Source organism: Ziziphus jujuba, chromosome 1 (genome assembly GCF_031755915.1).
Source record: "Ziziphus jujuba cultivar Dongzao chromosome 1, ASM3175591v1".
Classification (NCBI taxonomy): domain Eukaryota; kingdom Viridiplantae; phylum Streptophyta; class Magnoliopsida; order Rosales; family Rhamnaceae; genus Ziziphus; species Ziziphus jujuba.
Genome location: NC_083379.1, coordinates 22,695,762 through 22,706,623, shown reverse-complemented (window position 1 = coordinate 22,706,623; position 10,862 = coordinate 22,695,762). Strand labels below are relative to the sequence as shown.

At 31.7% G+C, this 10,862-nt stretch overlaps 1 protein-coding gene across 1 annotated transcript; it reads left to right on the top strand.

Moving 5' to 3' along the window:
• Positions 1 to 5,118: 5,118 nt before the first annotated feature.
• Positions 5,119 to 8,920, top strand: LOC107424196 (large ribosomal subunit protein bL21m). Its single transcript, XM_048467497.2, has 5 exons — positions 5,119 to 5,716; positions 5,863 to 5,943; positions 7,048 to 7,149; positions 8,353 to 8,427; positions 8,504 to 8,920. The coding sequence occupies exons 1-5, from the start codon at positions 5,279 to 5,281 to the stop codon at positions 8,621 to 8,623; spliced, it is 816 nt and encodes a 271-aa protein (XP_048323454.2). The 5' UTR covers positions 5,119 to 5,278; the 3' UTR covers positions 8,624 to 8,920.
• Positions 8,921 to 10,862: the final 1,942 nt, after the last annotated feature.

Below are 10,862 nucleotides of genomic sequence, written 5' to 3'. Positions count from 1 at the left end.
GATATGTGACAAATGTTTAAAGTGCCGAAAGTCCAAGTCAAAATTGAAACCACGTGGACTTTACATGCCATTGCCGATTCCATCATTGTCATGGGTGGATTTGTCTATGGATTTTGTTCTTGGTTTACCTAGGTCTAGGACTGGATAATATTCAATTTTTATGGTTGTAGATAGGTTTTCTAAGATGGCACATTTCATTGCATTTAATAAAACTGATGATTCATTTAATATAGCTAACTTATCTTTTAAGGAAGTGGTGAGAATTCATGAAATTCCTAGAACTATTACTTCGGATAGGGATGCTAAGTTCTTAAGTTACTTTTGGAAAACTTTGTGGGCTAAATTAGGGACTAAACTTTTATTTTCAGCTACTTGTCATCTACAAATTGATGGACAAACAAAAGTAATAAATAGAACTTTATCTGTATTGTTGAGAGTATTAATTAGTAGAAGTTTAAGAACATGAGAGGAATGTTTGCCACATGTGGAGTTTACTTATAATAGATTTATGCATTCAGCTTCCAATTATTTTCCATTTGAAATTGTTTATTGTTTTAATTGTTTGACTCTATTAGATTTAACACATTTACCTTTAAGTAAACATGTTAATCTAGATGGAAAACAAAAAGCTAATTTTGAAGTAGCATAGTGACATGGCAACCACAGGATGATGTGGCAATGCCATATGGCATCCTATGTAGCAATTGTGTGGATTTGATTAACTTTAAGGCCAAATTAACTTTCTTAGTGTCCAAGTTATTAATTAGTTTTCAAATTGTAATTAGGAATCTTAATTATTTTTGTGTTTATGTTATATTAGGACAAGTGTCAAATTAGTTTTCTAATTTGCCTTAATCATGTAATTAAATCGTCTTTCCTAATTTCAATTAAAGGTACTTGATTAGTCAAATTAAGATTAGGAAACTAGGTTTAAATTAAATCATCTCTTCTAATTTCAATTAAAGGAAAGTTAATTAGTCAAATTAAGATTAGAAATCTAGGTTTAATGTCAATTTTTGTTTTAGAAAACTAGAATTTATACTTTGCCTATAAATAGACACCCCTTTTAGTTGAATAAAACAGTTTAAGAATTTTTAGCATAATTGTGAAAGTTATTGTCTTGGTTCTCTAAGAGCTACTAACTTATCAAGCTTTGCTTGTGGCATTCAAACCCTAGACTTATTAATAGGTTTTCATTCCCTATTATGGTGTTATCACTATATCAAAGTTCTTAGTTACAGGTTATGATTAAGTGTTGAAGTTGGCTGTGGGAATGGTGGATTTGGCCTTTTGTTGTTGTTCAACCTCTCTCCTTCATTGCATCTTAGTTGGTCTTTAAAAGGCTCTTTAGGAGTTAATGGCATCAACACAACCTTATCACCTTTGTAAGAAAACACAATTTTATTCGCTCGACCATGGTGTTTAGTATCCCTATCAAATTGCTAAGGTCTACTTAAAAATACATGTCCCATATTCATAGGTACAACATTAGAAAGCATTTCATCCTTATAATCATCGATGCTAAATTTTACCTTTACTTGTTTATTGACTCTAACTTCCTCACAATCATTTAATCACTGTAATCTATAAGGATTAGAATGTTTCATAGTTGTTAAACCTAATTTTTCAACCATAACAATAGTAGCTATATATTTATCTTTAATTAGGACTTAAATTCCTCCTCCAATTCTTCCTTTAATCCGTTTCAATAGTTACCACCTTCAAACTTCTATATGTCTCTACCACATCCTCCTTGTGGTAGATTCTAAGTAGGTTGTTGAAATTTAGATGCTCTAAAATTTGTAGCTACTTGTAATTTGAGTTCCTCCATCTCCTTAACCATTTGCTGCATATATCTCATCAAGGTGGTGAACATGTTGGCATCAATTTCTATCTTAGAGCTCAATGACTCCTCTTTATCTTTGGATATGTCTACCTGCTGATTGTTAGTGATAAAAATATAGAGATCCTTAATAATTCACCCCCTTACATGTATCACTCAATCAAAGTGTCAATCTCTCGTGTTTCACACAATTAATTGGCTTTTAACCTTAATGAATTAACATTCTAGCCTTTTACTACTCAAGTTAAATCTACTTGGTTTTTTGCAAACTAACTTAATTAATTCAAGTTCTGCAAATAGGTCTAAACTAAACTTAACAATAAGTCTAAACAACAGCAAAGAAAACAAGAATCAAACAAGAAACAATAATACCTAGAATTTAGCCAACTAAAAGTGAAATAAAACAAACTCAAGTTTTGAATGATAATCTAGTCAAGCGTCAATCAAAGGTTTCAAAGATCAAATTGAATAAGTTTAAAGTAATAGTACAAGAAGTAAAAGGGAGAAAACAAATCTTTTGGAATTGACCTTGTAGTTTCCTTGAATCTTAAGTTTTAAATGATTCCTTTGAAAACTAAACTTTTAATCTTTTAAAATTAACAAACTCAACCACAATATCAAGCAACTCAAACAACTTGAATTCAATGATTTTCGATTTCTTCTTCTTATTTTTTGTTGGATTTTTTTTTTTGTTTTTGGATTTTTTTTTTTTAAAGACAGCAACAAAGTATGATTTTTGATGATACTAACAGGTATAAATTCATTCTTCTAATCAAAATTTAAAAAACTATTATAAAAATCACACAATCAGAGTTTTTAGTGCAATTTCGGAACATTGATGCTTAATGCAATTTTTTTTTTTTTTTTTATGCAAGAACAAATTTGGACAGCAATAAGAACAAAGCAAACAAAAATAACAATATCAGTTATCAAAGAAAAACCTAAGATGATCGGCCAAAGAAGATAACAAATGAAACTTTTTTTTTCTCCTTTTTTTTTTTTTTACTATTGATGGCAAGGATGACAAGAAGAAAAATATGAAGCAATTCTGATATAATGCAAAAACTGTAAACTAAAAGATCAAACAAACAAAAATAAAATGTAAGGTAGATCAAACTTGTACTTAGAAAACCAAACTCTGAAACCAAATTGATACAAACTTAGGTCGACTCGCTTCTAAACCTATAACAAATAAACTATGCCACTTCAACAATATGCCACATTATCGTGCCACTTCAGCAATATGCCACATCATCATGCCAAGTCAGCAAAGGCTTTTCTTCATGAATGATCCATACTTTATTTGCTATGAGCGAGTCAATCTAAGTTTGTATCAAGGTCCTTGTTGTATTTCAGGTTCAATTTGAGAAGGTACATGAGGTTTGGTTTGGGAAGATATTTCAAATTCAATTTAGGCAAGTACATGGGGTTCAATTTGGGCAGGTACTTCAGGTTCAGTTTGGGCAGGTACAATTTCAAGTTTAATTTGGGCAAGTACATGGGGTTTAGTTCAGGCAGGTACATGAAATTCAGTTTAGTAGGTATTTCAAGTTTAGTTTAGGCAAGTATTTCATGTTCAAATTGGCCAGGGATATATGTTTCAGAGCTAAGTATAAAGCCATGTTCTTTTGTATGTGGTTTTAATGTGTCAAAGCAAATAACATTAGGTCAAAATGTGCATGTATCAATCCTTTCATCATCCCTACACCATTAACCCTTAATGTGCCCACCATTAATCCCTATTGTACCCTAACCATTAACAGGCTTATTTGTCCTTCACCAGTATCACTTGATTTTGGTATCCACTCGAAAGGTTTTGACATTCTTTCATATACACTTTAACCATCCTATCTCCTGGTAGTTTAACACACAACTGATAAATAATGTCATTCAATACAATATATATAAAATCATTGACTAACCCAGGTATCTTAGCATAAAATACCAACTTCTTCTCTTTATAACCTAGCATTTGACCTATTGCTTTCAAGTTAAGTATGAACACATAATTTGGGTTAAGGTGGTCAAAGTAGTCTACAATTCCACAAAAGTACATTAGTTTTCTTATTTTAGCTATAACCTTCATAGTGAAACTTAATTATAAACTCTTCACACCTAACTGCTGCATGCATTAAAATATAACAAATCAAAATACAACTATAGTAGTCACCAATTTAACTAAACTAAACATATATTAAGCAAGTTAAAAACCAAACCACATAACAAGATAATTAATTAAACAAAAAAAAAAGTGAAACATGAAAATAATTAATTAAAAAATCATCATTATCACATGAAAATAATTAATTAAAAAATCATCATTATCATCATCTATTGGACAAACAACAGCAAAAAACCGCAAAACAAAATTTACATATAAAAAATTTGCACTCCCAAATAAACTAACAAATTCGAAACCACCAAGCATAAAACTAATAATCAGTTGCACAAAAACAGAATGCAGAGCACCAACCACATGCACTATACAGACAGCATTACCTAGATATTCCAAATCTACTATAACACCTATTGGAAACAATTTAACAAAATACTTTAACAAATTTTGTCAATTGAATGCCAACAAATTTGACTATTGGAAACAATTTAACAAAAAACTTTAACAAATTTTGTCAATTGAATACCAACAAATTTGAACTCGTAAATAGCATGACAATTTCATAAAATTAATAAAGTCATGAAGCATAACCAATCTTTTCAACTTACCGTATGTAGGAGCTTTCTCCCTATACCTCAACGTAGTTATCAATAACAGATATTAAATCCTTGATTTTTTTAGCAAATTTCTTGAACTCATGAATTTTTTGTTCTTAAACTAATGATTTCTTTTTCTTTTTTTTTTTGTTTCCTGCATACAAACTTTGATCATGATAGGGGTTTGGATTTGTAAACCCTAATCAATAAATCTTAGCACCTCTCTCCCGCTTTCTCTTTCCTCTTTTAATGTTGAATTACAATATAAAATATCCAAAATACTGATGGTGTGCTTTCCAATATATATTATATAAAAAATGTCTCTAAAAAAATAGATAATGTGTCTGGTATATGATATTTAATAGCCAAATAGAACGAACGTTTAAAGTGTTTGAACATTGCCATAAAAAAATATAAATGTCAGCATACATATTTATGCTAAATATAAAGATCATGATGCAATTTGCAAAAAATGGATGAAAATTCAAAGTGAATTGTTGTCAAAAACTCTAAAATAAATAAATATATATATATATATATATAATAAAATAAAATAAAAATCACAACAACATGCAATCAAAATTAGGGAAAATTATACACCAGCAAAAATGGAAAACAAATGAAATCACGGAAGCGATGAAGAAACGAAAAATTGGCCACTTCAAAACCCCAAACTGAATCCTAAGCTAAAACCCTCGTCCTTAGCTCACCTGAACCGCAATCATGGCGAACAGGCGCTGCCTCTACGCTCTGACGCGTCAAGCCTCTGCTCTCTTCTCTACGAACCCTTCTGCTCGATCCTTCATAGCCCATCTAACCGCCAAACAACCCCTCAAAATCTTGAGCACCAGATTCCCTGCCATTTGCACCAACCCTGAACCCGCCTGGTGCACCCACTGCTCACGGTTCCGCCATTTCTCATCTAACAGAGGAAACGACGATGAGGACGACGACGACGAAGATGAAGACGTTGATTATGAAGAAACTGGGGAGAATAGCGAAGACGAGAGCGTTTCGGCGTCTGGTTCTCGTCCCGAAAGCGAGTATTCGGCGGAGGAGAAAGAAGTGGAGGCTGCAGCAATTGGGTATAAAGTGATTGGGCCGCTTCAAAAGTCCGATCGTGTTTTCAAGCCTTACGAGCCCCTTTTTGCTGTTGTTCAGGTTCCGGGTGATTGTTTTTTTTTTTTTTTTTTTTTTAAGTGTTTTGATGGATATGGAGTAGTTAACATGGGTTTTGATCAGTTTTTGTTTTTAACATTGTACACATGGATTTTGATCAGTTTTTGTTTTTAACATTGTACATATAGATTGGTTCGCACCAATTCAAGGTTAGCAATAGGGATTGCATTTTCACCGAGAGATTGAAGTTCTGCGAGGTGAATGACAAGGTAAGCCGTGTTAACGTGATATCACCTTTTGGTATATAAGTTTGTGTTGAATTTCGTATAATGAAAACTTAAATGTCTTTATCTGTCTAACATCATTCGTGATTCGAAATCGCAATATGATTTGGATGCTTTTAGAGTTACAGCTTGCTTCTGAGAAAAGCATGTTGCTTTTGTCTTCTTGGATGTTTTGCCTCTCTCTTACAGTCAAATTACCAAATAAATGTTGTTCCTGAAAGCTTTTGTTTCAGGGACATTTTGTTCTTAGGTGGGTTTTAATGATGAGGGGATGCAAGGGCCAATAGCATTGGGGGGTGATTTTTCTACTATTATGTAGTAAGTGGAAAAGACAAGATATGTAGGGTAACAATGAATGATGTGATATGAGATGTGGAGCTTGCTTTTGTTGGGGAATATCTGAGAGACTAGGAAGTTCTTTTTGCCATGGGCATTCAAAATTACTTGGGTTTACTAGTTCTAGGTTGTAATCCTGCTGGGATGAGGGAAAGAAATACTGCGTTTGGGATGAAGTGGAAATATCAGTAGCTAAAAATACAAATCAGTTTGAAGATTTTGTCATCTAGAAATTTATAATGGTTCCTTACTTTCCTGGTTTTTCAGTCAAGTTCAACTAGACTATAGGTTTCAAATTCTGGAGCACTGTTGGCATGGGTATTTGAACTAGTTTGATTTATGAATCATTTACTGAAGTAAACAAGAAGTCCATCTTCACAATGTAATTTGTGTTATATTGAAATCTTCCATGTTTTGACAAAAGGATTACATATTAAGCATCATTGATTGGATGATATGTCTATTCCTGACCTGTTTATTTTCATTCACTCAAGGGGGCAAATCAAACAAATAAAAATTGAAAAATAGGTCTTCCTTCTTTCATTTCCAGTTTTACTGGATTAATCTGTAATAGCTCCTTTTAGGTGATTTTTCAGGGATTTTACTTTCATTTTTCATATTTTAGACTTCTTTTGCGATTAAAGATTGCCTTTTGCTATTTTCTGTTCATAATCTTAATTTATATTTCTAGCAATACGAATTCCTTTTAATAGAATCTCATATGTTTTATGTATTTGTTCGTTTTCTATTCAGGTGATCTTGAACAAGGTTCTCTTGTTAGGCTCAAGTAGTCAGACAATTGTTGGGAGACCCATAGTGCCAGATGCAGCTGTTCATGCAGTTGTTGAAGAGCATGTAAGTTTGTTATTTCCTCCCTTAATTTTACTTGATTTCTGTATAAACCTTTTTAGTCTTCTTGATGTCAGTACCAAATTGGATAGATAAGAGGAACTGTGTTCTCAAATTGTTCATCATGTTTGTTTTTCGATAGGAGTCATTTTGCTAAGTGGTTTTGCCATGATAAATTCAGTTTATACGGTTAGAGTCAACTTATTTGGAATTAGTTATTGAATTTTAAGTTTCATGGCTAAGTCAAATATCTCAAAGTGGCTTTGCATTCATACTGTCTTCAAAACTCTTACTTTAATTGGAATAGAAAATAAATGTAGGAAAATTATGTTTTAGGCTTGTTTGACCTTACCTTATTAGAACCTTAGAAATTAAATTTGCATATAAGAGGAATGCAAGGAGAATGATATTATAGAGTTTAGTCTAGAAAACTATTTCGAGTTTAGTCTAGAAAACTGTTTCATACTTCTAAAATGGAATATTTTTTTGGTTATTAATGTACCTTTGAGAAAGAGTGGAAGATTTAGATCAGGATTTATTCGTACTGGCAATAGAATGCAGGCTCTACAGTCAATATTTTTTAACCCTTAAATCTATAATTTCTGCCAGCTTGGTATAAGTTTCTATGGAACATAGTGTATAGTTAATCATTTTATGAACTTCTTAGGTAGAGCCATGATAACTGAGAGAGGATGAGCCAAAATTATAACAAAATGCCCAACAGTAGGGGTTGAAATTGTTTGAACATGCTTATGAAACTTAAACCGACGGCTCCTCATGGCATTGTTTTAAAATTTAAAATGAAGTTTGAAAGTTGGTGCATCAAATAAATGATAAAAAAAATGCCAGAAAGTAGGGGTTGAAATGGTTTGAACATGCTTAGGAAACCTCTACTTATTACTGCCTGTGGTATTGTTTTGAAATTTAAATGAAGTTAACGTGTAAAAGTTGGTGCATCTATTTATATCCTTGACCTTGAGAAGTCCAGTCTTTGGTTCTGATTGAAATGTTACTGCTGCAAACTTCACCTGATCGATAAAATGATGCTGCCTTGCCTACTTCCTTTCTCATCTATTCTCGAAAGAAACAAATATAAGGAAACATAGGCTCAATGGAATTCGTAGATCATTGTATAAGTTAATAGTATTCTTTGTTTCTAGACGAATTTGAAAGTTTACGTTTCTTTGCGTTTTCTGCTTTCTCTATCAGGCATTAGATGCAAAGGTACTCATTTTCAAGAAAAAGAGGAGGAAGAATTATCGTCGAACCAAAGGACATCGCCAGGTATGTGAGAAATGAGGGTTGCTTAATGTAAGTACATTACTAAAAACCATTGCCTGATCCATTTTCTCTTTTTCAGGAACTGACTAAGTTGAGGATAACTGATATTCAAGGAATTGAGAAACCAGAAAACATAGGTACCCAGAAGCCTTTAAAGGCAGCCGTTAAGAAGCCAGAAAAGATTGCGGTTGCTGCTTAGGAGGAACTTTGCAGTTATATATCCTCAATAATGGCATTTCGAGTTACTTTCTGATGTTATATGATCAGCATTACCCAATTCCAAAGTTGCTCCATGCGCATATTGGGTTTCATGTTAAGCAGTAGACCATAACATCTGACATGGTGATATTTTAAGATTGTTTTGGTTACCCAATTCTTTTTTTCCTTTGTGTATTTTATAGTTGAAAGTGTGATATCATTTGTTGAATGAATCATTTTTTATTCCAGTTGGATATCTTCACGGTTTAAAGCAATATCATCTTTCATTTTTGCCTAAGCCATCTCTTATTTCTCTGCTTATTATTAGAGTTGAAATATAATTCCTAATATGAACGTTTATGGGGATGAAGTATTTTTGTACTTGGATTGGATGGAGGAGTTCAACCTCTTGTAGTTCGTCATATATATATATATATATATATATATAATCTTCCCATGTTTAACTGCATGTGCTCATTCTCTTAAGGGAGCAAAATTTCAACATTCTGGAAGAGTTACAATTCTCATTTCTAAGCACATGTCAGTTTTACATGTGGGATTTTTCTCTTCGTGAATCTGTAATGCTATATATTACTCTGGATTTATAACCACATGTGAGTTCCATGTGAGGTTCTCGACTTTATGAATGGAGCAGAACATGCATGTAGACCTTTTGGTCTCGAGCATAATTATTGCACTGCCCAAAAGGTCAGATCAGTGTTTCAGTTGGATACTATTTAGGTTTACTTTTTTCCAATTATGGTTCCTTCATAAACAGTATTTGTAACATTTGATGAAGCTATTATAATAGGTATTTCGGCTAAGGTATGAATTGAGTAGTTACTGCAAAAGAAGGATTATTCTTTTAAGTGCTTGTTTATAAAAGTGAACAAAAGTGGGCGAAGCAATGAACTTCTTTATTTTATTTTATTTTGTATGTGAAGCCTCCAATTTTATTAGTTAATGGCGAGTGCAATTTGCCCATGCCATGCCAGCTACCTTTTAAGATTTCACATTTGGTTGTGTGATTTTTTAGGTCAAATTTTGTAAAACTTTGAAAGTGGATTCTACATTGGATGGCCAATGTACAAATAAAAAAACAGACCAATCCAACAAGCTAGCTGGAAATTTTAGCTCCCAGCTAGATTCGTGTATAAAAAGAAGATTGGATAGAGTGATGAAATTGTCAAGCTCAATCCAAGTACAACTAGCCAAACTTTTACACTTTAAACAGGTTATTACTTCGTTTGGTTGGTTGGTCATGTCCTCTATTATCTTTCTTGGATAATAAGATTTTGCTCGACGTTTCACTATGATAGAAAAGAAATCTAAAATGTGTAACTGGTCTGAGATCGCTATTATGTTTAGTTGCTCTAAGACTAGCAAGTTCTGTGGAACCCAATTAAAGGAAACAGGTTTCTATAAGTTCATCAATGTCCACTCTTGGACCATCCAAAACATGTTGAATAAAGACAACGACAGAGCATCCCATTTCCATCGTCTCCCATAGCAACAGTTGGAAGTAGTCCCATCTATTCCCACCTAATTTCATTATCAATGGAGTGGTCTAAATGGAGTAAGCAAATAGAATCAAAATATAATATAATATAATATAATATATATATAAATAAAAAAATTAAAAAAAAAAAATTGCCTCGCCCTCAAAAATTTGTATGCCTTACATCTGGCAACAGTATATGTTACTTGACATAAGGCGCCTAAAATATGATGGGTTGAGGCGTGCATTTTAGCAAATATAACACATATATATAATTTTATGGTCCACTATAGTTATGGTGGATACTGTCAGTGAGGTTACATATAATTAAGATAATTCATTTTACATATTTTGGTGAATTATCAGAATTTATATAATTCTACAAGTAATATTCATCATAATTTGGATGATATAACAATTATAACAGAATTATATATAATCAAACTCAAATCAAATCTTTAATATTATAATTTTCTAATCAAATTCAAATCAAATCTTTAATATTATAATTTTCTATTTTAATTTTTGATTACATTAAAAATTATAATTTAAAATTATATTTATTAATCATAAAATTTTAATGCAGTTTTTTATATTTAAATAGCATTTTAATATATTTTTATATTTAATTATCTTTTAAATTTTAAATCTTTTTTAGTGTGATTTTAAAATTAATAAATTAAAAGTCATCGGATTATCTTTATTTAAGTTTTATTATATATATATATATATATATATATCA